The sequence below is a fragment of the Narcine bancroftii genome, chromosome 3, assembly GCF_036971445.1.
Source record: "Narcine bancroftii isolate sNarBan1 chromosome 3, sNarBan1.hap1, whole genome shotgun sequence".
In the NCBI taxonomy this organism is placed as follows: Eukaryota; Metazoa; Chordata; class Chondrichthyes; order Torpediniformes; family Narcinidae; genus Narcine; species Narcine bancroftii.
In genome coordinates, this window is record NC_091471.1 from 366426820 (window position 1) to 366454802 (window position 27983).

At 39.9% G+C, this 27983-nt stretch overlaps 1 protein-coding gene and 2 long non-coding RNA genes across 11 annotated transcripts in view; 2 read left to right on the top strand and 1 right to left on the bottom strand.

Moving 5' to 3' along the window:
* Positions 1–27983, top strand: part of LOC138759576 (uncharacterized) — a 91621-nt gene that overhangs the window by 43268 nt on the left and 20370 nt on the right. For both annotated transcript variants that reach the window (XR_011354958.1, XR_011354959.1), the window contains exon 2: positions 19262–19454. This is a non-coding gene — a long non-coding RNA (uncharacterized lncRNA). The remainder of the gene's footprint in view (positions 1–19261; positions 19455–27983) is intronic.
* The window catches only part of ccdc57 (coiled-coil domain containing 57), an 81190-nt gene that overhangs the window by 27558 nt on the left and 25649 nt on the right, over positions 1–27983 (bottom strand). For 6 of the 8 annotated variants that reach the window (XM_069930222.1, XM_069930224.1, XM_069930227.1 and 3 more), the window contains 7 exons: positions 22985–23194; positions 17730–17888; positions 7667–7829; positions 7229–7363; positions 2720–2933; positions 1971–2153; positions 1395–1492 (listed from right to left, as the gene is read on the bottom strand). In XM_069930222.1, the coding sequence (XP_069786323.1) occupies positions 1395–1492; positions 1971–2153; positions 2720–2933; positions 7229–7363; positions 7667–7829; positions 17730–17888; positions 22985–23194 (1162 nt within the window). The remainder of the gene's footprint in view (positions 1–1394; positions 1493–1970; positions 2154–2719; positions 2934–7228; positions 7364–7666; positions 7830–17729; positions 17889–22984; positions 23195–27983) is intronic. The other 2 variants (XM_069930223.1, XM_069930225.1) reach the window with 2 other exon arrangements.
* LOC138759577 (uncharacterized) lies at positions 7674–13872 on the top strand. The gene is made up of 3 exons (XR_011354960.1): positions 7674–7859; positions 11046–11180; positions 12043–13872. It is a non-coding gene; the product is annotated as an uncharacterized lncRNA (long non-coding RNA).

A 27983-nucleotide genomic window follows, 5' to 3' on the forward strand; every position in this document is an offset into this window, starting at 1 on the left:
ATATTGGCTTTGGAACTATACCCCAGTAAGTAGCTGATGTCTTCAGGAGGAGGAGAAGAAAATTCAACCACAAATTGAGAATTAATTCAATAATGGCCAAAATTTTGATGTATGATGTTTGAAGTATGAATGTGCACAACTAAGCCTGGAAATACACAAGTTGCATTCAATATTTCTCTACTCCTTGAAAGGGTGCGCTGGTTTACAGCATTCATGAGCATATCCTTCAGAAAATCAGTGACTTATTGGGAACTTCAATTTTTTGTGAACCATTCCTGCAATAAAAGAGTCTGAAAATTCTTTTGTTATATGAAGAATAAGAGAGGACTTAAAAGTACACTAAACTATATATCAATCTTCTACAGGAGTTCTGTTGCAACAATTCTGGCCGCTGCATCACTGTATGATTGCTGCTTGATAAATCCACAGGACCATAAGTGTGGCAGAGAGGATCATTGGAGTCTCCCACCCCCCCCCCCACCCCCCACCCCCACCATCGACGTGACCTATCGGCGTTGTTGTCTGAACAGGGCGTGCAAATTCATTGAGGACCCCTTCCACCCTGCACACAGCATCTTTCAACTGCTCCCGTCAGGAAAGACGTAGATAAGTATCAGAAGAAACATTGCCAATCTGAGGAACAGCTTCTTCCCACGGGCACTGAGAATGTCAAACGACCAAAGGAACTGCTCACACTGACCACCTGAGACACTCCTATTTATGAAATAATCTTTTGTATGTAGGAATGCTTGTCCTGCGTATGTATTGTTTGTCTACGTGTGTTACGCCTGGTCCTGCATGTTTTTCATTGAGGATTGGAAAACACTTTTTCCGTCGGATTGCACTTATGTAATCAGATGACAATAAACTTGACTCGTCTTGAACTGAATTCACATATGGACCAGTCTAGGAAAGGCTGCCAGATGTTTTCTCTGAGGGATACGATTGACCAGGTAAATGTTTATGAGACCCTGATACTTGTCCTGCACATGTATGTATGTTTGTTCTGTCTGGTTGTGCGTCTGCATGTTTTGCATTGAGGACTGGAGAACGCTGTTTTGTTGGGTTGTACTTGTGCAATCAGATGACAATAAACTTGACTTCGCTTGAATCGATTTATCAATCTTCTTGACTCGAGAAAATGAATTCCACAAGTGGCCAATGTTAGCTTCTCACAATTATTTCAAAAGAATACTTCATTGATTGCTTGAGGCTTTGAACTAATTTGGGCAGTGACCAAAACAATATAACTACAGTATTTACTTTCTTGTAATAGTTCATGGCTGCCAGTAGTTTTGAAAGCATGACCCACCAGATAGGAAGATTTATGAATGTGTTCAGATGCAAGTTCCCATCCACATAAAGTATCATTTTGTTTTCCAAAAGAATATTACCTGTTGTGTGAGCTGTGTCACCAAAGACTCTAAGTCCACAATCCTGGCTTCATACTCTTTTGCAGCAGCCACTGAGATATTTTCAGCACGAAGACCAGCTAATATAGGGGAAATAAAGTGAAAACTCTGCAATAGTGGAGGAAATGGCATGTTTTTAAGGTACATTGTTGAGTCAAATTTCTGATTGGAGAAAGATTACAGCCTTAAATTTCACCAAGGAGATTCTGAGCGTATCTTTTGAAACACAGAGCATTGCTGTGCACTACTTTCACGGTGTTATTAAAGTTTATTAAGGCTTTGTGAAAATACATTATGAACCAGCAAAATAGAGAGTCGTTGCCACTTTTCAAATATGAAAAATTGCCTTATCTATGACCTACTTGGGAAATAATTCATCTTCAATCATTGGTAAGAACATTAGCACTGGTTGTACTCACTTCTGAACATTTGATTCTGTTAACTTCAAAGATGTGCAAAGTTTGATATTGATTTAAGATAGCAATCAGATTATTTCCCCCCCCCCCCACCACCAATTTTTCAAAAAGACTAATTTTTCTAATGTTGGAGCATTCTCACCTATAGTCTCATTCAAAGTACGTGTGTGGTTTTGCAGATAGGCATTCTCTGCAGTAACGGAGAGTGCTAAAGGCTGAACTCTTATGTTGCTTGAAGTTTTAAAAATGTCCTCCAGTTGATCTTCCAACTTCCTGCACTTCTGTTTCAGTTCATGAACTTCGCCTTCCAAAGATTTAGTATATTCTGCAATAAAACACCAATGTTAGTTTGAGGGACACAGTAACTACCCTTTCAAAAGAATATTGCATCACTGCAGAAATCTGAACAAGAACCACAAAAATATGTTGAAAGGAAGAAAGAAGCAGCTGAAAAGAGAAGCAGAGTTAACATTTTAGGCCACTATTTTTTATCTGAATCCTGATGATATCTCCAACACTTTTGTTTTGTATTTACATTGTTTTGGAGCAGAATATTGAAAAATTCTGATTTGAGCTTCATGTTCAATAACTGATGAACTAGTTAAGAATGAGAATAATGCAGTAGGTTTCTCAAATTAGAAATGCCAAATATGAAGGCAGCAGAGAACCTGTCCTCTTTCAGCATCAATTAGATGAGCAGATTGGCAGATGTTTCCTTCCTTGCCAAAAGGAAATCCTGGAAATCTGCAGCACCACCAGTTTGGTTGAAACATTTAACTAAAACAAGTTCAAGAACCAAAATTCGGTTGTAATGTTAATTTAATTTGAAATCTTGAATGTGCTGTTTTCTTTCATATGATTGTACAAAAAGATAAGCAATGTATAGTTAACCTGGGGTTATAACATCTTTAGATGATTCTTTAGGACTCTTGACTGATCCTATGTCATCAACTACTTTGGCAGGAATTTGGTCACTCAAGATTTCCATCTCTTTCCTCATTTGGGTGATAACTGTTCGTAGATTTAAGTTCTGCTGTTGGAGGTTGTGGATAATATCTGAAGGGAACGCAGCATCATCCCCACCTCCTTTCAGGTGTATGGCAACCTGATGAGATGAAGATAAAATGTGGTGATTGCACATATTAGATAAACCAAATGCAGTCAGTCCTTGAATTACAAATATTTGATTTACACATTTTTATGATGACCCTATTGTCTCTTTGGGGGTTAATATCTTCAATTCTTTGAAGTATTTTTCTCTACAAACAAATAGTGTGCCACCCACAGCCTAAAGGCATAAAATGTATCAAAATGAACCCTAATGCGCATAACATTCAAATCATGAAAATTTAGTTTTACTTAATTAATTTTTTTCAGGAATACATTTCTTTCATAATTGAGAAATAGCTGCAAGACAAGCAAGTCAAAGCCTCTGTGCAATGAAATTAATACATCAGAGGTACAAATGTCTTTAAGTTTATTGGGCGAAAGCGACAACTGTCCATGAGTAGACGCTACATTCTTTGAGCTTCAGAAAGAGATACAGCAAATTCTGTGACATTGTCAAAATATCCTGTCTGAGAAGCAATCCAGCACAGCTTGCCACAGTTGTGAATGATGTAAAGTCCATATGACAGAGATGGAGCAAGACCTTTATAATGGAGATAGAAAAGTGAGAAATAACAAATGATTAAAAAAAATGAAAGAAAGACCAAAGAAATAAAAGACCCAGAATAGAGAATCTTTCAGTATTGTTTATTTTTCCTTCTGTAGTACACATTTCTTTTCGAAGGCAAGCCCTGCACTGACATTGCTCTACAGCCAGCTACAAGATTACTGATGAGCAGTTTAGCATAACAATAGGGGCTTAACCAAATGTGACACTGATATTAAACAATTCCCAAATGTAACAGTCAGTCAAACATAGCAAATTCTAGGCCATACTTTTAATGGAGAATATTCATGTCTTTCATTGGATTTTTGGACAACTCCAAGGCCTTTTGGTATACATTAAAAAAAATCTAAAACTTTTATTTGCAATCAACTTTCTCCAAAGCTATTTTAAACATTTGAATGGCACATTATTAAAACCTGGGAAACCATCTTTGATGTAAAGAGTTACCTCACTGACATTCCTCCATGGCATTTTTGTCGATTATCACACTTTATTATCTATTGCACAAAGGCATTAGAGTTTTACCATATATCATGGTCATGGATGGTAATATGACCCTTTTGACTAGGTTCTTGCATCTGAGCCACAGGCTCAAGTTTCACTCCTGAACATACGTACATCATCTATATTAATATTTCAATACACTACCTTGGGGCTAAAATAGGGATAAGAACAGATTAGCAGTACATAGGAGCACTTAAGGGACCAGCAGATTACAATGTCATCAGACACTGGGGCAGAAGGCAGGCCTCGTCATTAATCAGCTATCCAGACATATTTTTGATTTATGAATAGCTTTGACATTTGGGACCATCTTAAAACAAAAGAATAACAACAACTGCCTGAATAGTATGCATTTACAAGCATAATGTAGTGCTTTGCATGTGACACCAGCTGTGCACTAAAAGAATGATTTTGTTTCAGCTAGAAAGCAGCATTCTCAAAATGGTGACAGTACGTTATATGGATCTTGTTAATGGCATCCTCCTACAAAAAGAGTTAATTGACCAAGTTGGGCAACTCAGATGAGAGGTTATTTGTTTCATGCAGTAGTGAAACATGTTTGATACAAATGCAACAATCCTGGATGCTGCTTAAAGACACGGGGCATCGTGAATTTTAATGGTGTGATAATGCTGAGCTCATGATGGCAGCTTTAAAGATGCCTAATGAGCTTGTCCCCTCAGTTTCTCAGAATTATCCTAAGTTCATGCAATTTAAAATTGTAGGTACCTGTAAAGTGAAATCTCCAAGAGAAAACTTAAAATGGACAAAATAAGCTGTCCATCAAATACTGCACAGAAAGACTGGGATTTTAGTAAATTGCAGTATAAAATCCCCAGAAAAATCTCAAATATTTTAGTCACCAAGTGGTAACAATAAGGTAGGCTTGGTCATATACTTTCAACTCGGCCTACTATCTAGCAGTATCAATTTTTTGCTGTAAAAGTTTAGAGTATTTTGGAGGCGATTACAGAGATTGCAGGAAATTCAGTGCTTCTGAATATTTAAATCTGATTATCAGGATTTTGAAAGGTATAATCAATCACCCACAGAGATATTAAAAGATGATTTTCATTTAAACTGCCAAGGGCATAATGTCTATATATATATTATGATCAAGGGACCTTGATGAAGAGCGCTCAGGCCTGAAATGTTGGTTATACATCTTTGCCTCCTGTGGATGGTGCAGGACCCGCTGAGTTTTTCCAACAATTTTGTGCATTTACTACAATCACAGTATCTGCAGACTTTCAATTCATTCAAATTTATCGGAGAAGCCTTTGGGTTATTTTCAGCTCTTTGTTTAGGGAAATCTCACCACCAGATGGCAATGTCATTCTATCTGTTTCAAGGTACAGGTAGCCCTCAACTTCTGACTAACTGGGACCAAAGGATTGGTCATAACTTGGATTGGTCATAAGTCAGATTCGCATGTCTTAATGAGGTATTAAAGCAATTTTTCAAAAACATTTTCAACAAATGAACCTTTAATGAAGAATCTCACCATATGTACAGTATTTTTTTTTAAATTTTGGTCGTATGTACAGGTGGATGTAACTCGCGTAGGTTGTACGTTGAGGATACCTGTACAGGGCAAAATTCTCCAGCAATTCATTTTCACCCAATAATGAAAACAATTGCTGTTTTTCTATTATTTTTAATTTTATTTAGTTTATATGCATGTCTCCCCTCACTATTTTTCTCTTCTCCAGTTCTAAGCAGGCTGGCTGTCTTTGTGGTTTACAACATCATACTTACCATGTGGTTATCTGGTCGGTTCACCCAAGCTGACATAGTTTTTCGGTGATCCTTGATTCCTGTGTTAGCACACCAGGTGATGAGGTGTCTTACACCACGGTTTGATCTAATTTCCCCATAAAATTTGATCTTCAAACATTTTAATCACACAATCACTTTATTCATTTAGTGCCATTATTTGTTTTCTCAAATAACGAATTATCTCAGATATGCAGGCCTAGTTATAATTATTGGATAATTCAGAATTTTGTTAGTCAACATTGCTTTAATGTCAGAAAGAGTACATGCACATTTCAAGGGATAAGTGAATTAAAGAGATCAAATAAGTAGCATTGAAGCCACTGTTCCTTGACCTATCATTAGTAAAACACATCTTGCATTATATATTTGCACTTCCCTCTTTTAATACTTTGTTTTATTGTAACACGATCCCTCGCATATTTATTTTTATTCTTGCACTGCCTGTTGATTTGTATCCTGTGGGCAGACTTAATATTTTGCCAACATCTCTCTCAGATTAATTTTAGTAATGTCACATCATTGTTTTGATTTTTAGCTGTTGGGGGCTTTTTGTTACCTTGAACTATCACCAACTGACATTTAATCTCCCCTTTATCCCCCCCTACACATTCACAGAAGTTGTTCTTTACTCTTTAGGTTTTTTTCAGCTCTTTTCCTGAGTCTGAAAACGTATGACTCAACACCTATTCCCAGTTCTGATAGAAAATCCCCAAGTTAAATGTTACAGAAGCTGGAAATCTGAAATAAATACTGACATACATAAAGTCAGGCAGCATCTGTGGAAAGAAAGAAGATAGACATACCTTGATGAAGGGCTCAAGCCCGTAATGTTGGTTATGTATCTACCTTTGCTACATAAACTACACTGTTTGACCTGCTGAGTTTCTCCAGCATTGTGTTTTTACTAAAGACAGAATTAACTTTTTGATTGATAATCTTTCACCAAAACTAAACGAAGTTAGAAACAATACATTTAAATTGCAGTGAAAGTTGCTAGGGGAAGTAAGAAAAAAAATGATTGGTTAAATTCAGGAAGAAACAGAATGAAACAAATCGTCATGATGTCGCTGAGAGAGTGGCAAAGACACATCTGGAAGAGGTGTAAATAAGCTGAGTCCAATTAAATCTAAAACATCAGAAGAGGGGAAAAATATGAATGGTGGAAATGTGAAGGAAAATGTTGATAATGTGAAAATATTTATTCAGTCCTGGTCTAGAATGTGCCACACTGGAAGAAGTTCCTTGAGCTACCCTGAACGTCATTAGAAAAAGAAAAGAAGCCGAACACAGAGGTCAGGATGAATGATACATGAAGCCTCCTGTTCACCCTTGTGAACCGAAGTGGAGGAATTCTGCAGTGGTCTCCTAATCTGTGTTTGGATTTCTCAATCCAGAAGAGACCACATGATAATGCATTACATTAAAAATAAACATTTTTTTACCTGAGAATCCCGTTCTGGAAAAACACCATGCTTCTGTAGCGCAACTATTGCTTGGTCTCTTTCCAAGGTCAAAGCCTGAGCAAATGTCTCCAGCTCCTGTAGTTTGCGTTCCTTTTCTCGTAGTTCTGCTGTAACCTACAAAAAAAATTACACGACCAATCACTTTCCAAAACTTGAAGATGCTGGATCAAGACTTGAAAAAAATGAAAAATGTCTTCATATAATGATAATGCCATAAACATTTGATTCTTGATTGCCTCTATAAATGTTCTCACTGTACATTTTTTTGTCGAACACATGTAGAATGGTGCTATCTGATACAAGTAACAACACTTCAAAAGATATCCCGAAATTAACTGGGGTCTGCCTCAAATACTTCGAGTGAGATTTGATGTGAAAAGAAAGTTAGAAACCGGAATTTAATTTTCTTTGACTTACCTGATCACGAGCTTGGCTCAGGCTTTGAATAAGTTCTTCTGATTTCAGGTACTGACTTCTTTCTATCTCTTCACAGCGTTGTTGCCAATCCAGCTCTGCCTGCACTTTCATTTGCTCCAGACCTCGCTCCCTCTCTGATGCTTGGACAAGTTGCTGTTTGTATCTAAATAACATCATAAGAAAAAGAAGCAGGGTAGGGTGTTGGGCCACTTTTCCCACACTGCCTTGATATTTAATGTTTAATAAAGAGTCCGTGGGTGTACTACCAATTAACCACAATAAGACAGAGAATTGTGATTAATAGGCTTGAATCCCCTTTCATGTTGCTGGCCTGGTTCCAAGGCAGGTACTGAGGGAGGGGTTTGGGTGTAACAGCCTTTATGGGGATATCTGGGAGGGAGGAGTCACAGGTTCAGGGGGCAGGCCAGCCCAGACACTACAAACATAAATACATCTATATTCATGGTGGTAGCACCACACTGGGTAAACTACAATACAAACATCGGTATGACCCAGCTGGGGCTGGATATAAAACCAGTCCCGGAAAACGGGGACACAGAGTATATGTGCCTGTTGGTAGTCCCTGAAAATAGGCACACTGAGTATTAATCTCTATCTTGAATATACTTGTATATTCAATGACTGAGCATTCACAATTATCTTGACCAGAGAATTCCAAAGACTTATTACCCACTAGGTGAAGAAATTTATTTCAGTTCGGTCCTGATGAGAAAAATGTCTGGTTTTAGACAATTCAGCCAAGAGAAATATTAATTTCACATTGACTTTACCAAGCTCCATAAAAATTGTGCGTTTCAATAGGATCATCTCCCATTTTTCAAAATATAGGCCAATTCTTCTTAACATCTCTGCATATAATAAACTCACAATCCTGGGTCTTTAATTTTCACTGCAGTTCTTCTATTTCAGAATAACATAAGAAATAGAGCAGGTGTAGGCCATCTGGGCCCATCGAGCCTGCTTCACCATTCAAAGAGATCGATAGGCTCATCTCCACCTACCTTTTCCCTGTATCCCTTAATTACCCTACCAAATAAAAACCTGGTCTTCAATATATTTATTGAGGTCGCCACTGCTTCAATGGGTAGCAAATACCATCGATTCACTACCCTCTGGGAAAAGCAGTTCCTCCTCATCTCAGTCCTAAATCTACTATCCTGGATCTTGAAGCTATGTCACTGAGTTCTGGTTTTCCCCACCAATGAAAACAACTTATTTATCTTGATCTTAACTCTGCCTTTTATTATATTATGTTTTCAAATGATCCCCTTTCATTCTCCTAAATTCCAGCAAGTCGTTCCAGAGGACTGAATCTCTCTTCTTAGGCTAACCCCCTCATCTCTGGAATCAACCTGGTGAACCTTCTCTGTATTGCCTTCAAAGCCAGTACCTCCTTCCTCAGGCAAGGAGACCAGAATGGCATGCAGTACTCCAGATGTGGCATAACCTCCCTGCTCCTAATGAAGGATTTGCCTTCTTGATAGCCTGCTGCACAGTAAACCAACCTTCTGCAATGCATGCACAAGCATGCTGCAATGATTTGCCATTTAAGTAATATTCCTATCTTCCATTTTTCCTTCCAAAGTGGATAACCTCACATTTGCCAACATTGTACTCTACCTGCCAGACCCTTGCCCACTCACTTAACCTATCCATATTCTCTGCAGACTATTTGTATCCTCTGCACAATTTGCTTTTCCACTCAATTTAGTGTCAGCTGCAAACTTCCATACATTACTCTCTCTTCCAGATCTTTTATGTATATCTTGAGCAGTTGCAGGCCTAGCAGTGACTCTGTGACACACCACTCACCACTGATAACCACCCCTGTATCCCAACTCTCTGCTTTTTATTGGTTAACCAATCCTCTATCCATGCTAATACATCACCCCAAACTCTATCTATCTTTACTTCTATACGTCATTGGGCTGCACCTTATCAAACTCTTTCTGGAAATCCAGGTAAACAATGTCCATCGCCTCCCCTCGATCTACCACGCTCATTATATCCTGAAAGAACTCCAAAAAAATTGTCAAACAGGACCTGACTTTGCTGAATCCATGCTGTGCAGGCTTATGATCCATTTTATTCCAGATGCCTCGCTATTTCTTCTTTCATGACAGCTTCAAGCATTTTCCCAACCACAGATGTTAAACTAACTGGCCTATAGTTCTGTCTTTTTCCGACATCCTTTTTTGAATAGTGACATGATAGTTGATGTCTTCCAATCCACCAGGATTTGCCCAGAGTCTAGAGAATTTTGGTAAATTATCACAAAAGACTCTACTATAACTTCTGCCATTTATTTCAGTATCCTGGGATGCATTCTATCAGGACCAGGGGACTTCTGCATTTAGACCCTCAATTTTTCTGAGTACTACATCTTTAGTGATAACTATTTCATCCAGGACTTCACCTCCCATCACATCTCTCTTTGGCATGTTCAACATGCCCTCCACCATTAAGACTGGCACAAAATAATTAGTCAAAGCCTCAGCCATTTTCTCATTACCCAATATCAATTCTCCCTCTCATCTTCCAGGGAACCAACCTTTATTTTAGCCACCCTTTTGAGCTTCATGTATTTATAAAAAATTACCCTGTCCGTTTTTATATTTTGTGCTCATCTTTTCTCCCAGTCTTACCTTCCCTCTCTTTATCGCCTTTTAAAGTTTTCCTATTCCTCCAGTTTCCCACTGCTCTTGGCAACTTTGTACACACAAGCTTTTAAATTGATGACTTTCTTTATTTCCTTAGTTATCCAAGGTTGGCTGTCTCCACCCTTACAGTCTTTGCTTTTAACTGGAATATACTTTGTTAAGCACCATGAAAAATCTTTTAAAGGCTTCCACTGTTCCTCAGCCGTGCCTCCATATATGCCTGCGCTCCCAGTCTACCCTGGCCAACTCCTTCCTCATCCCCTTGTAGTTTACCCTGTTCAGGCATAACACACCGTTTTAGACCAGACTATTGCAAACCTCCATTTGCATGAGAAGCTACAAGATTGCTAATTTTACCTGGTAATTGCACAGGACAAGATCCAAGATAGCATGTTCCCTTGTGGGTTCAGTAACATGCTATTGATGAAAGCTATCATGTGTGCATTCTATGAAGTCCTTCTCAAGGTTGCCTCGGCCAACTTGATTCACCCAGTCTATGTGCATATTAAAGTCCCCCACAATATCTGCTGCTCCAATAAGAGACTCATTTAAGAACTTTTACTTGTGCACCTTAATGATTGATTTTCTTTGTTCTCTCTGTACTGCAGTTAGTTTACATTCATTGTCTGTTTATGCATTTACATGGTATACAGTTTATTTTTGTACTACCAATTAAGATAATTCTACTGCGCCCGCAGGAAAAAGGAATCTCAAGAATTGTATGTGATGTCATGTATGTGCTCTGACAATAAATCTGAAATCTGAGGCTTCATATGCTGGAAAGTGAAGCTAATGTAAACTAGAGGAACAATATCTCGTATTCTACAAAAATGGTATGAACAATTTATTTTCCAAATTCAGGTAACGCATCCCCTCTCTCCTCTTCTAAACTACTTCCATTCTTCCCTTTTCCCCTCCTCTTTACCCTCCCCATACATGTCCCCATTCCAACACACCACCAACCAACCCACTCTCCATTCTCATTTCCTTCCCTCTGGTTTGTTCCTCTTCTCCCCTTAGTTCCTCTTTCAGTTCCACCTGGACTCTTATTATAGCACTCTTGCCACTCTCTAGACCCACAACACCGCCTCATTAGTTAGGAAGGCACAGCAGTACCTACACTTCCCAAGGAGGTTGAGGTGGACAAGGCTACAGGTCCCTATCTTGTCAATATTTTACAGAAGCACATATGAGAGTGTGCTCTCGAGCTACATCATTGTGTGGTATGGTAGCTGCAAAACATTGGACTGAAAGTCAGTTCAGAGGATCATTAAAATAGTTGAGATCACTGGGGTTTCCCTTTCCTCTATTGATGACATTCACCGGGACCGTTGCTTAATTGGGGCTCAAAGAATTATTGAGGATCCCCACTATCCACCAAACAGTACCCTTGACTCACTACTATCAGGTAGCAGGAACAGGAGAATCAAAATCAGACTGCCAGGCTTCTTCCCACAGGCTGAGATTGATTAATGGTATTCTATAACCTTGGGTCTTCTATAAATGAAACAAGTAAATTATTCAGCAACATGTCTGCATATTTACTTTAGATTATATTTTTCTGTTTATATATGATTATTATGTGCTGCGTATTTTGCACGTATATGAGTACACTGAGGTCTGGAGAAACACAGTTTCATCTGGTTGTAAATGTATAGTTAGATGATAATAAACTTGAATTTCTTGTCTTATCAGATTCCAGCTCTGGCAGCCTTTGTCCCGACCCATCATCAACTTCAAGTTCCTCCACCTCTCTTTCTCTCTGGCATTTTCCAGTCTACTGGCTCTCCGTGATCCACCAATCCGCCACTGGCCCCAGTCCTACCCCTCTCACCCTAACTTCATTATTCCAGCTCTCTCACCTCTACACTCAGCCCTGAAGAAGGATTCTGGCCCACAACACTGACCATTGCTTCACCCACTGAGTCTGTCCAGCAGGTTGTGTCCTCCTCCTAATGAATATTGATGAGTATTCATTAAGGAATCTCTCTCATGTTCCCTGATTCCATGGACAAATTATCCTATTCCCTCATGATACAACCAGAGCCCCAGCATGGATCCTGCAGCAACCCATCGGTCATAACCTTCACCAGAAAATGATGTTTATTCCTATTTTTGTCCATTAACCAATCTTCAGTCCACATCAGTTAGAGCTGCCACGGGTACAGATCTGCGGGGAGTGATGGAGCGAGGATGCAGTGCTACAGCAGGGTCCAGCCATCCAGTCGCCTGCCATCGGCTCTGCACAGGCTTGGAACAGCCTGTTGCGGGAGCCAACAATGGTTTTCTTTGAGATCCTGCGACCTTGGGATCTGCACCCAAGGTGGCGATGCCTATTAATCGGCAACAGCCACAAGGGGAAGCAGAGGACAGGAGCTGGGCAGCACAGGCCGGGAAGATCACCACCCCGTCTGAGAAGGAGAAGAGGAAGAGACGACCCACAGGACTGTGACCACAGCGGTAGACCAGTGAGGAAACTCTGCGGCTGAGGGGCCCAGTGCAAGCGGTGGGCTTCTGGCTACTTAACATGAGGAACGCATGGAAGCTGTGGGCTGCTAGAGACCGCAGTTGGGAGACTCGCGCCGGGCTACCGACTGCTGGAGACTGGCTTGAACTGGCTGGAGGAGTATCAGGTATCGGAACTGGGATATGAGGGGGTGCTGAGGGCGCCGCAGGGTCCCAGACCATGTCAGAGATTCAGATCTGAAACTTGGGTTGCCAATGGTTTGGACTGGACTCTGTGAGGCTGCGGAAGCGCTGGAGGCAAATCTACGGACATTCGGTGACTCTGGGGGGACCTCTCTTTTGCTTCTCTTTCTATAACTGTAAGAAATGTAAGAGACGCTTAGCAATTTCTGGCGGTGGCGAATCTGTCTGCCTTGCAGCAGGCTAAAAGAAATTTCATGTAATAGGACAATGTTCTATTACACTATGACAATAAATTGAATCTTGAATCTTGCGTTAATGTCAAACCACTCACTCTAATTGTTAAATAATTTCATAGTATCTTTTTAAAGGCCTTCCATCAAATCATTCTTTCCTGTACTGTTAGTTACAACTGCAAAATCCAAAACATTTTCAATGCAAGAACTGAGGAAAAAGAATTATTGACGAATGTTTTTGAGAGTTGTAACTGACAGTTGGTCTTATAGAAAAGAAAAAAAATCTCATGGGAATCGATCCTGACAACTTCAGAATTGTTCACCTTGACAGTTTGTGCCAAGTATGATTTGTTCATCTTTCCTACTCTTGTTTCAGATATCCTAATATTTTAAATTGAAATACCTGGTATCTGGAATTTAAGCAATTGGGCAACCTCAAGCAACTGGCAAAAATAAAAGGAAAATAAATTTTAAAAATAAAATAAAATAAAATAATAGGTAAAAAATATGCATTTAAAACTGTAAAAGTAAATGTTCTGTGAAGTAACACATAAATATTTGGTGAAGATGGGAGCAAATATTCAGCCAGTGGAGTCCATTGGTCATGTTTTGCTTGTAGCAGCTATTTGAATAAAGTTGTGTGAAACAGTAATGGCGTCGTCCAGGATGAAGAGCTGGTTTATGTCACTCACCATTGGGATGACTCTCTTAAAGTTTCTCCTTATGCCTGTGCAGTATAGTTTTTGTCTTTTAAACTGTTTAATCTTAATGCAGGTATATTAGTTAGGCATTCTAAGTCTCAAGCAATGTGAAAATACATTTATCCGACATCTACCAATCCCCATTGGTGCTGGATAACAGGGATCTTACTGCACCTTGTATTTTTCCTTTAATATGGACCTTCTCCTGTTAATTTCAGCTTCCTGATAACCACCTTGCATAATCTCATTTTGTTTAGATCTCACCGTCCCAAAGCCCTTTTGCTTTAACCCTCTTTTTCTACTTTAATTCACCCTTAAACATTTCTCATATATTATGTACTAATATATTTCATCATATGAGAAATGTTTGGGGGGTGACAGGAAACTCCTTAACTCAGCTTTTGGTCTCCACCATCATCATTTTTTCAGTCATTTGAAATGTTCAACCCATTATGTGTCTCCTTGAGAGTTTTTTTGTGTATCACCCGTCCCTGGAAAAATTATGTGCACGGAGTAGGGAGAGATAAGAAATGAGGAGAGTGGACACAGAGGTTGGTTAATGGACAGAATAAGAGTGGAAAGTAGAACAATGCAGAGAAAGGGGAGCATAAAGGAATCAATGAAAATTACGTGATAGCCTCGAGTAAGTATCATCCTCTATCCTGACCATGTCAAATATCACGTTAAAGTAATATTCCTGCAGAATGTCTGCAGCTCCTACTTCTGCAATTAGCACAATGATTTGTCTTCAGATTCCACCTATCTCCACCCAGATAGACCCATGATTTTTCTCACCCCTTCCATTGAGCATGACCACATTTCTTTCCTTAGTAGTCATGATTTTGGCAGCTTCCCACCTCTATCTGCCCTCCATCATTACATTTGTTGGAGAATAGCTGGTTGTGCAGAAGTCTAGAAGTCAGTCAACTATTCAACACCTGTTACACCACTTCTTGTTGAGTTTTGCAATAAAAAAAAAATTTAAAAAGTACAAAACACTTGTGGAATCACAGCAAAAGTTTGGAGAAACTTTTGGCATTGAAAGATAAAGGCCAAGTGGTGAAAACTAGGATTAGTTTAGATAGGTCTTGTCCAACAACATGAACCTGGTGGGCCAAGGATCTTTTCCATGCTTGTATGATTCTATGGTGAATTCTATGAAATCAACAAAAAAAAACAAGCCAGTAAACCAGATATTCCTTTCAAAAGACGTGGTGTGTGTGGAGATTTGGGGTTTGTTGGGCATTTTTATGCTGCTAAATCTGTAATAAATTAACAGTATTGTGTTCACTGCTATCAAATTCGGTTTGCATAAATGACTGGTATCACAATCTGCCTGTTTCATGCAATTTTTAAGAAAGGTTACAGTGGATATATCTTTATCAAAATGGTATAATTTTATTTAAATATAGACATACAGCACAGTAACAGGCCATTTCAGCACTTGAGCCCATGCCAATTTACACTGAATTAACATATCCCTGGTACGTTTCAAAAGGTGGGAGGAAACCAGAGCTCCCAGGGAAAACCCACGCAGACATGGGGAGAATGTACAAATTCCTTACAGACTGTACTACAGACAGTACATGATTTGAACCCAATCCCAATCGCTGACACAGTTTGTTGCGCAAACTGCTACGCCCACCATGCCACCCCACAGATTTGGCTCAACTGCTACGCCCACCATGCCTCCCCACAGATCTGGCTCAACTGCTACGCCCACCATGCCTCCCCACAGATCCGGCTCAACTACTACGCCCACCATGCCTCCCCACAGATCCGGCTCAACTGCTACGCCCACCATGCCACCCCACATATCTGGTTAAACTGCTACACCCACCATGCCACCCCACAGATCTGGCTCAACTGCTACGCCCACCATGCCACCCCACAGATCTGGCTCAACTGCTACGCCCACTATGCCACCCCACAGATCTGGCTCAACTGCTACGCCCACCATGCCACCCCACAGATCTGGCTCAACTGCTACGCCCACCATGCCACCCCACAGATCTGGCTCAACTGCTACGCCCACCATGCCACCCCACAGATCTGGCTCAAGTCCTACGCCCACCATGCCACCCCACATATCTGGCTCAAGTCCTACGCCCACCATGCCACCCCACAGATCTGGCTCAATTTGCTTCAAAACATTGGATATAATGATCTAAAATTTTCACTACGATGTTCCAACTGACTGCATTTCCTGGTTTCCTAGTAACTGTTTTGTTCTTTAACTATAAATTGCAAGTATATCATATTATTCCTGCGTACACCCAGGCTATTCAATATTAACAATATTAACTATCCTTTCTATGTGCAACCATACAGGTGATTGATTAGAATTTTTTATAAAGATACCATGCATTATATTGTGCTACAGAGAATAAAATACAGTATATATTTTACAATATGGTGGATGGTACGGTGGATATTTAATGTAGGCCTCACAGTAGTGCAGCATCTACTGCCACTGTCTCACAGCTCCAGTGACCCAAATTAATTCCTGGCTCCTGGTGCTGTGGAGTTTGCAAGATCTTCCTGTTTCCATGAGGTGCTCTGGCTTCTTTCCACATTCCAAAAAAGGAAAGATTAGCATAACATTGGCCGCTGTAAATTAACCCTAGCATAGATGGATGGGGATTTGATGTTGTAATAGGTTATAAATATTTGGGATTTTGGTAAGATTAGTGGGATACATACATACACACATTTTACAACAGATCTTATTTGAAAGACTGAAGAATTCATATTCAACAACATTGCAGGATATCTGGAGAATGTGATGCACATTTAACAAGTAGGTGCTAATTGAACTGCGAACCAAAGAACTTTTCTTAAATTTACACACACATTACATACACGTGCGCTTAGAATTAGAAGGGGGTTAATTTAGGTTAGATAAATTAAATTTTGATTCTGTTTTCATGTTTAAAGTTGATTAAAAATAACTTTTGTTTTAAAAACTACTTGTCTTGGTGAATGTCTATTGCTGCTGGGTTTTGGGGTCCTTTAGGCTCGTAACAATGTGCACTTGAGAAATGTTACAAGAAAATAATTGGGGAATGTAAGTGATATGCTGGTCAAAAATGTACTTTATATTACAAAGGTAAAGTTAAATAATGAATGTTTTGGGTTTGAGACCTTCATCAAGATATAACATAACTGACATTTTGGGCTTGAGCCATCTTCATCTTTGCTATATAAAGGACACTGTTTGACCTGCTGAGTTTCTCCAGCAGCGGGTTTTTCACAGTGTCTGCAAACTTTCGTGTTTTACTAATGAAAGTGATGTGTTTGTTCTCTGTGTGCTGGCAGACTAGTCAAGCTGAATGGCCTCCTTCAATGCCAGCACAAAATATGGGAAATAGACAAATTGCAGAGTTAGTTTGCCTTTCTCCAACTACTTAATCATATCCCTCTAGATTAAATGTCCAATTCACAGCAGAACATTTCCGATTGTAGAGTTTCATCACTGAACTTCAAAACAGGAGAAAGGGTCTTTTTATTTTCTTAAATTTTAATAAAGCAACATCCTCCCTGTCTGTGCCATTCGACCTTATAGAGACAAAATTCTAAGAGTAAATTCTCTGACCATGATAGACAAATTATCTCGATAGCTTTGATTAGTTTATTACAAAAAAAGTTTTTATTTTATATTCTAATTAGTGTTTCATGGAATAGTAATTTTAATTCAGTAGTGTTGTAAACATTCTAGGCATTTCAAAAATATCTAAAAGGGCTTTATTTCAAAAAAGGAAGAGGTGCCATCTCATAGCTGAAAGACAAAGCAGCTTACTTTTCCACGTCCTCTTTGTGCCTTGCCATCTCAGCTCTCAGCTTTGAATCCTGGTCCTGCAACATTTTAATTTGCATGTCCTTAGCAACAGTGTCCTTGGAGATCTGTGCTATGTGTCCATCCCAACCAACTTGCATTGTTGAAAGCTCACCACGTAACCTAGAAAAACAAAGAGGCAAAAAAAAACCCCAGAAAATTCTGCAGACCTGTTACAAAATAAAATAATTAGGCTATTTTCAACCCACTGTAAGCTGAAATGGACTTTGGGGGCATGAATAAATGTTTCCCAGTGCCTGTTCAGCAGTAATAACAACACTATTTATGACAGAAAATGGGATTTTTATTAAATATTTTGCTCTGTCTTAATTTTCTTTTCATTCAAAACGTGCACTTAGGAAGAAGCTCAACTCAATTACAATTAAAGAGTGAACATCCTATTTGATTTCATCCTGTGAGAGTATGCTCTTGTTTTATTAACAGCTGGACAGTTCTGTTGTTGAGCAGCCTAATCTAAACAAGCCATTTAAGTAAAAGCCTTGTTTTCTTTTCACCTCATGTAACATATGTTTTTTTTTGTGTAGTCAGCAGGAGGGAAGTATGGAATAAACCAAAACTTTACTGTACTGCATCACTGGGAAGGGGGCCCACAAACTACATGCAGCGTCCTGTGAAGGCTGTAGCTGAAAAATGGTTGCGAACAGCTGATGTAAATAATGAGTCCATCTGTTGCTGTGTTTTCTCACAATTGTGACTGTGAAAGCAGAGTTACACAAAGAGGTTTCAGAAAACTAATTTTCAAATTAGTCTCAAAAATTTGCAACTGAAACAAACATTTTATTGAGCTGCACCGAGTTTGCTTAAATCATTGTTTGTTTATGGTGAGTGGGGCAGACAAATATAAATTGAAGTTCTAAAAAATATCACTACTAGTTTTTGTCAAAATTTTATCATATGCTTGTTAAACTATTTTTAACTTTGCATTAAATATTGTTTTTGACATATTGAATTTAAATGCAAAAAATCTGACAGCAAACCACACATAAAATATCAAAGACCATTGACTGAAGATAATAATAATAAATTAATTGATTTTTAAAAAAATTTCTGTCATCTCTACTTAAGACCATCACGTACAACAAAATATACATCAGAGTTGTTGCTGAACTTAAACCGAGAAATAAAATGGTCAAGTATCCAGCACTTTAGACTGTCTGATGCCAAAAGAAAAAAAAAGTTTTCTGAAATTAACTTTATAGTTATGCTGTAAAGTTATCAATCTGTGATATTGACTCAGTTTCTCTCTTTTTGCAGGTATTGCCTGAGCTACTGGAAATTTCCAGGCTTGTTCCTTTGATTTTAGCTTCCTTTGTCCTGCACGTTCCTTCCCATCCTTAAATTCAAAATGAATTTGTTTTCTCACTGCCTGGTTATGTTGAAGGTTCTTTGATGTTAAATATTAACTCTGTTTTTTTTCCCCCACAGACATTGTCTGACTTGCTAAGTGTTTCTAATTTTTTTCTGCTTTATTTCAGATTTCAAACATCTGCAATTTTTGATTTTCCACAGAAATAGACCTGAAGTTGCAACCAGATGATCATAATGGCTCAGGATAAAAATACATTTGCTCCCTTCCATCATTTCCATCTACATTAAGGAAAGGCAGCCATCTGAAGACCCAAATGCGTGATGAACACTTTCTCTTCCTGTCAGACACAAGGCTCAAGGGTAAAATCAAGCACAAACAGGCTGAAACAGTTCTTTTTAAACCCCAAACCACCAGACTCCTGAATGAATCCCCCTTTAGTGCTCTTGTGCTGCACTTGCTTTATACTAATTGATCTTTTTCTCGTTGTATCTCCATACTCTATAGTAAATAATCACAAAATTCTGTAGACACCATGGTTAAAGTAAAAAAGACAATGGTGGAGAAGCTCAGCAGATCAAACAGTGTCCTTTAGGTAGCAAAGGGAAAGCTACATAACTGACATTTTGGGCTTGAGCCCTTCATCAAATTACAGTATGAGAAGATGCCGGCAAGCACCCCCTCTCTTTTGTTCTTATGTTTGCTGGCATTTTCTCATACTTTATATTAAAATACTGCAGGCTGGATGCTAAGGGTCCTCAATGATTCTTTGAGCCCTCTTTCAGCCCCACACCCTGAAGATGTCATTGATAGAGGGAAGTCAGACCCCAGAGATCTTCTCAACAGTCTTAATCTCCCTCTCTACTGACCTCCGATCTGATCCTTTGCAGCTACCATACCACAGTGTGATGCATCCATCCAGGATTATGCTCCTAGAACGTTGATTATAGGATGGCGACTAGAAGCCCTCAACCTCCTTAGAAGTGTAGGCACCGTAGAAACCTCCTGAGTAACGAGGAGGTATCGTGGGTCCAGGATAGGTCACCTTTTAACCGAGCAACTTTGTGCACCCCATTCTCTCAACAGCGGAGTCATTGATTTGTAATGGGGATTGGTCCCTTCGTCCTCCTCAAGTCTACAATCATTTCCTTAGACTTATCCATGTTGAGCCTCAGGTTGTTGCACTTGCACCACTGTACAAGTCTATCAACCTCCTCTCTTTTGGTTGACTCATCCTTGTGGTTGAGGATATCAAACTGCTGTTGTGTCATCTGCAAACTTAATGATTCTGTTAGTGCCACGAGACAGTAAAATCATTCAGTGCAGCCTCCACTGCTCTCTTGGGCAGTAATAATAAAATACATTATTAATGGAAGGTCGTAAAAAATGTTCACACATCAGACATTTATAAGTATACTCTAATGCTGGACATGCAAACTATAATTTTTTTACTTGCCTCAAGAAGGACGTAGACCCACTCCAATTCACCTAGCATCACAACACAACAGGTCAACAGTAAATGCCATCTCAGTGCACCTCCCCCCCACCCCAACTCTGTGTTAGACCCGAAGAACATCTACGAGCTGTTGATCATTGACCATGGCTCAGCATTTAAAACCATCAGCAAAACTTAGACAATCAAACTCAGGGAAAAGGGATTCCGCGTATCACTTTGCAGCCTGACCCTTGATTTTCTCATCAGCAGACCCAAAGACCATGCAGCTGTCTACACTGATGGGAAGGTAATGAAGAGGGTTAGTTCCTTTAACGTGTCCTGTAGTTGGTGTATCTTGTGTACCTGTTTGGCTGCACCAAGTAAGAACTTTGATGCACCTGTACATTGTACTTATGGATATGACAACAAATTCTCATTACTGTATTATGGGAAATATGCCAAAGCAATTTATATCAGTAGTACAAGCAATGGAGAGCAGTAGCAGCAAGGGATGATGATGAACTTTATTTCACAATTTTTAAGCTAATTTTAATGAGATTAAATATTTTAATTCTTCTTAGGTGATTTTCAATGCTTTAGTTTTTATTCACATTTTAATGATTTTCTCTACATTAGTTTTTTTCACGTGTTTGAATATTTTTGAATAGAAACATAGAAGATAGGAGCAGGAGTAGGTCATTCGACCCTTCGAGCCTGCTCCGCCATTCATCGAGATCATGGCTGATCTTAAAGTTCAGTACCCCGTCCCCGCCTTCTCTCCGTAACCTTTAATACCCTTATACTGAAGAAATAGATCTAATTCCCTCTTAAATAGATTTAATGAACCTGCCTCTACTGCCCTCTGTGGCAATGAATTCCACAAATTCACCACCCTCTGGGTATAGAAATTCCTCCTCATCTCGGTCCTAAACGGTTTGCCTATTATCCTCAAACCATGGCCCCGGGTTCTGGATTTTCCCATCTGCATCCATTCTGTTCAGTCCTGCCAGAATTTTATAGGTCTCTATGAGATCCCCTCTCAATCTTCTAAACTCCAGGGAGTTTAGAGAAAATCATTATTTTTTTTGCATATGATACCTGGCGGAACAAAGGGCACAGTTTAGTCAGTTATCATGGCAAGGATTTGTTCTGCACTTTTTTTTCCCTCATCTGCATTTACACCTTCAAAGCCCTGTTTCTCTGCAGGGCCACATCATTGCAGAAAAAGACAATTTCAGTAAGGAAATTGACACCAATGAACCTTTAAGTCATATTTATCATGTAGGACAGCAGCAAGCAATGGCAGCTCACTGTTGACAGAAAATTCTGTGCTGATGTCTTACTGGTTATGGCAAGGAGGTATGCACAAAAACAATGAAAAATTACCTTTACTGCAATTAATGCACTTGATAGAACTTGGGTTCTATGCTGATAATGTAAATGAGAAATGGGGATAACTCAGCATATTTAACTACATTTAAAAAGTCCATAAAAAAATGAAAGTACTCGTTGCAAATACCAGTGAAATGCAACACAGATGCAGTGAGACAGAAATGATTTACTGAAAAATAATAACATATAATTTCTATTATAATAATTTTTCCCAAGCATTTTCTGTGGATGCATGTAGAACTAAACCATTCCAAAACATCAATGCCATTTAAATTGATGATACTAATAATAGAGTATCCAGTAATAGGTTTTGACTGCATTAGGAAATATAAGCCTCATTGTAATCGGCAGTACAATCCTTGGTAGGTCACACTCAGCAATTCAGATGAGATTAAAATGGCAGTGACGAGTTCAACAATTTTACCTGATTAAAAATTGGCTCTAAATTTTTATCCTTATTTTTATTTATTGTGTTTTAAAACACATTTTAGGATACATCTTGTTTAGCATTGAGATTTATTCTCCTGGATCCATCCTATTCACTGTATGGTAGGAATAGAAATGGAGCAAAAAACAGTCTTAATGCATCTATACTTTTTATCTGGAGATTCTACCAATCTTCCATTGCAAAGCCTCCACAGAATTTCCAGGGAGCATCTGCCTCCTGTCATGATCCTTGTATATTCTTATAGAATCTTGCGGCAAAAAAATGGGACATTTTGGCAAAACTCATCCATGCTACCCTTCTACCCATCTATACTAATCCCATTTGCTTGCATTATGTCCTTAAGGAACTGTTGAAATGCCTTTTAAATGTAATTGCAACTGCCTCTACCATCTATCTCTTCTGGCAGCTTGTTCCAGATAATCACAACATTCTCTTGTGGGGGGAGGGGGAGAATTTAAAAAAAAATCACACTTCAGATCTCCTTCATATTTCTCATCTCTCATCTAGTTCCAATTTTATTTAATTCAGAGGTACAATATCGTAACAGGCCCTTCTGCTCTTTGCCCTCTTACCCAAGCTGCCCAAATATTTCTAGACTCACTAGAAATGTTACTTACTTCTCCATGGCATCTTCTTTCACTTTTGTGGCATCTGCATGGCTCCATTCCATCCGCCATTTCTCCATTTCAACGGTCTCCAAGCTTATCTGCAATTCACGCATCTTGTTGTTCAGTTCTCTAATCTGTTGCTTTGCAGTAGCCAGCTTTGCATCTCTCTCACGGGCAAGCCGATCCAATTCAGAATGTCTAAAGAAACATTTAAATTTACTACAGCAATGATTAAAATGAGTTAATTATGAATAATCTTACATCACTGAAAATATCTTTAACTTTGTCCAATAATAAAAGGAATTCTGCAGTGAAAAAACACATTTCAAAATTCTTAAAGATCATTTTAATACTATATCTCAACAAAAAAAAATTAAAGTCAACTTTATAGACTTCTTTTGCCTCAGAGAATAGCTGCCAAATTAGCATCTCCAAATCCCATAAAGGATCTCCACATTCCTCAAATGTCACCACACAATGCCAAAGTTCTGTCGAAACTCAGTAGGTATTGTACTACAATCACTACCTGGATGCATCCCCGATCCAAACACTGGCACCTCCTGGACTACATCCTGGTGCGAGAAAGTGACAAACGAGATGTGCTCCACACCAGGGTCATGCCCAGCGCGGAATGCCACATTGACCACCGGCTGGTTCGCTGCAAGCTCAACCTTCACTTCAAGCCAAAGCCCAGCAACAGTAAAGCCCCCAGAAAGAGGTTCAATGTTGGAAACCTGCAGTCAGACGAAGCGAGAGGAAACTTCCAGGCAAACCTCAAAGCAAAGCTCGAAGATGCAACCCGCCTCACCGACCCGTCCCCTGAAACCCTCTGGGATCAGTTGAAGACTACCATACTGCAATCCACTGAAGAGGTACTGGGCTTCTCCTCCAGGAAAAACAAGGACTGGTTTGACGAAAACAGCCAGGAAATCCAGGAGCTGCTGGCAAAGAAGCGAGCTGCCCACCAGGCTCACCTTACAAAGCCGTCCTGTCCAGAGAAGAAACAAGCCTTCCGTCGTGCATGCAGCCATCTTCAGCGCAAACTCCGGGAGATCCAAAATGAGTGGTGGACTAGCCTCGCCAAACGAACCCAGCTCAGCGCGGACATTGGCGACTTCAGGGGTTTCTACGAGGCTCTAAAGGCTGTGTACGGCCCCTCACCCCAAGTCCAAAGCCCGCTGCGCAGCTCAGACGGCAAAGTCCTCCTCAGCGACAAGATCTCCATCCTCAACAGATGGTCAGAACTCTTCCAATCTCTTTTCAGTGCCAACCGCTCAGTCCAAGATTCCGCCCTGCTCCAGCTCCCTCAATAGCTGGATGAGGTCCTCACCCAGGATGCGACATTTAAGGCAATCGAACAACTGAAAAGTGGCAAAGCAGCAGGTATGGATGGAATCCCCCCAGAGGTCTGGAAGGCTGGCGGCAAAACTCTGCATGCCAAACTGCATGAGTTTTTCAAGCTTTGTTGGGACCAAGGAAAACTGCCTCAGGACCTTCGTGATGCCACCATCATCACTCTGTACAAAAACAAAGGCGAGAAATCAGACTGCTCAAACTACAGGGGAATCACGCTGCTCTCCATTGAAGGCAAAATCTTCGCTAGGATTCTACAAAATAGAATAATACCTAGTGTCGCCGAGAATATTCTCCCAGAATCACAGTGCGGCTTTCGCGCAAACAGAGGAACTACTGACATGGTCTTTGCCCTCAGACAGCTCCAAGAAAAGTGCAGAGAACAAAACAAAGGACTCTACATCACCTTTGTTGACTTCACCAAAGCCTTCGACACCGTGAGCAGGAAAGGGCTTTGGCAAATACTAGAGCGCATCGGATGTCCCCCAAAGTTCCTCAACATGATTATCCAACTGCACGAAAACCAACAAGGTCGGGTCAGATACAGCAATGAGTTCTCTGAACCCTTCTCCATTAACAATGGCGTGAAGCAAGGCTGTGTTCTCGCACCAACCCTCTTTTCAATCTTCTTCAGCATGATGCTGAACCAAGCCATGAAAGACCCCAACAATGAAGACGCTGTTTACATCCGGTACCGCACGGATGGCAGTCTCTTCAATCTGAGGCGCCTGCAAGCTCACACCAAGACACAAGAGAAACTTGTCCATGAACTACTCTTTGCAGACGATGCCGCTTTAGTTGCCCATTCAGAGCCAACTCTTCAGCGCTTGATGTCCTGCTTTGCGGAAACTGCCAAAGTGTTTGGCCTGGAAGTCAGCCTGAAGAAAACTGAGGTCCTCCATCAGCCAGCTCCCCACCATGACTACCAGCCCCCCCAACATCTCCATCGGGCACACAAAACTCAAAACGGTCAACCAGTTTACCTATCTCGGCTGCACCATTTCATCAGATGCAAGGATCGACAATGAGATAGACAACAGACTCGCCAAGGCAAATAGCGCCTTTGGAAGACTACACAAAAGAGTCTGGAAAAACAACCAACTGAAAAACCTCACAAAGATAAGCGTATACAGAGCCGTTGTCATACCCACACTCCTGTTCGGCTCCGAATCATGGGTCCTCTACCGGCATCACCTACGGCTCCTAGAACGCTTCCACCAGCGTTGTCTCCGCTCCATCCTCAACATCCATTGGAGCGCTTTCATCCCTAACGTCGAAGTACTCGAGATGGCAGAGGTCGACAGCATCGAGTCCACGCTGCTGAAGATCCAGCTGCGCTGGGTGGGTCACGTCTCCAGAATGGAGGACCATCGCCTTCCCAAGATTGTGTTATATGGCGAGCTCTCCACTGGCCACCGTGACAGAGGTGCACCAAAGAAAAGGTACAAGGACTGCCTAAAGAAATCTCTTGGTGCCTGCCACATTGACCACCGCCAGTGGGCTGATATCGCCTCAAACCGTGCATCTTGGCGCCTCACAGTTTGGCGGGCAGCAACCTCCTTTGAAGAAGACCGCAGAGCCCACCTCACTGACAAAAGGCAAAGGAGGAAAAACCCAACACCCAACCCCAACCAACCAATTTTCCCCTGCAGCCGCTGCAACCGTTTCTGCCTGTGCCGCATCGGACTTGTCAGCCACAAACGAGCCTGCAGCTGACGTGGACTTTTACCCCCTCCATAAATCTTCGTCCGCGAAGCCAAGCCAAAGATTGTACTACAATCACACTGACTGCAGGGTTTCCCTGTTAGCATCAAATATCACCTCTTTTTCATTCATGATTTTGATTAAAAACAAAATTGCTGTAATCTTGCATTTTAATTTGCTATTCTATCTTCCTTTAAGATGTTCTTTAAAATCAACCTCTTTGAACAATGCCTTATTTATATATCCTTATGTGGGTCAGTTCACAATTCTGTTTGAGGAAGCAGTCATCAAGCACTTTGGAATGTTTAACCATGTTATGCAAATACAAGTTCTGTTTACTTGTTTACCAGTTATAGAAATTAATGTAACAGAGGTTCAAAAACAACTTCTGGATTGGTGTTTAGCATCAGGAATTGCTTATTGCCAGGTTTGATCTATTGATGGGGGCAGGAAGTGGGTCTATTAACATTGCATTCTAAAGAGCATTCCTTCTCTTTCACATTCAATATTTGGGTAGTTTATTTAATTGTTATGGCACAGGATATATCAGTGCTAGGACTTTAAGCAATCAAGCCTTCCTTAATTATGTGGAAGGCCTGATACTTGGCTCAGAAAATTCATCCTACTTCTTTTGGTCCAGTAGGATAACACAAGAACAAAAACAAAACATGCATTTCTTAAAAGAATCAGAAAACAGTAGTCAAAATTCTTTGAACACAATAATTAATTATAACTGGAAAGCCGGAAGAAAACAGCAGAGGCCGACAGAGAATGAAAATGATGGATGGATTAACATCGTGGTTAGAAACAGGGGAGACAACAGCTACAATTCAGAGAGTCAGAGACCGTGATAGATGGAGAGACACGATCACCCACGCCGAACGGCAAGGCATTTGAACAAATGAACGAACGTGTGGAAACATAATTCTTACCAAAGTACACATGCACATCCAGTCTTTCATTTTGTGACTGATGGGTGCTGCATAATGGCATGGGGTAAAAGTAAAAGCAGGAGACCTGAAAGTTGTAAGAGTGCTTTCCAGTGCATCACATCATTCCAACAAATTCATTCCTCTGAAAGAGTTGATTATCTTAAATACTAATGTTTTGGTCAAAGGTAAGGAACAATTCAGAATATTCATCACAAATGCTGTTGTTAAATTTTAAAATAAGAAGGAATAATTAAATCATAACAAGACAGCGTCCATTGGCATAGTATCTCATCTCTGTTGGTATAGGAAAGAATAATACAGTATCTAGTTTACTATTATTAAGTTAGGATAAAATGATGGATAAAGTAGGTAATAAGCTAATTAATTTAATTGTGATATACTCCAAGTGCTTTTCCATAACCACAATCAAAAGTTCAAAACTGTTCCACTTGCCAAAGTATTACATTTTCTCAGATCATATTTTGTAAAAGTGCAAGGATCTGAAAAAGCTTCTGTATTTGTAGTACACATGCCTATTTTCTGCTTACAAGAAGAGGGAAGAATCCTAATGAATGTAAAAACAGTACATCTGAGCATGTTGAGTTGTATTCACTGCCATCTATTTCCTACATTAAAATTTAAAAGTGTTGATTTAGCTGTTCAACACTTGGATGTTTCAAAGTTGTGTAAAATTCCACAACAATCAGAGTCTCACTTGATTTATTCAAAATTATTTATTAATTATCTCTTTTTTTAAACATTTAGATATCTGCCAGTCCTTCAGAGCTTGGACAAAGGTCCTGCCTCAACATGTCAATTTAGCATAATAAAGATATAATTTTATATTTGCAATCAATAAGTAATGATCTCAGTAAGATGTATAAAGGTTCCCCTCCAGAAACATTACAGAAGCTTACTCAGCTTTCAATCCTGCAGCTCAATATCATACTATAAATATTACATACTTTCTTCTTCAGAAACTTTTCTTACTTGCTAGTACATTGCTGTTTATCAATTAT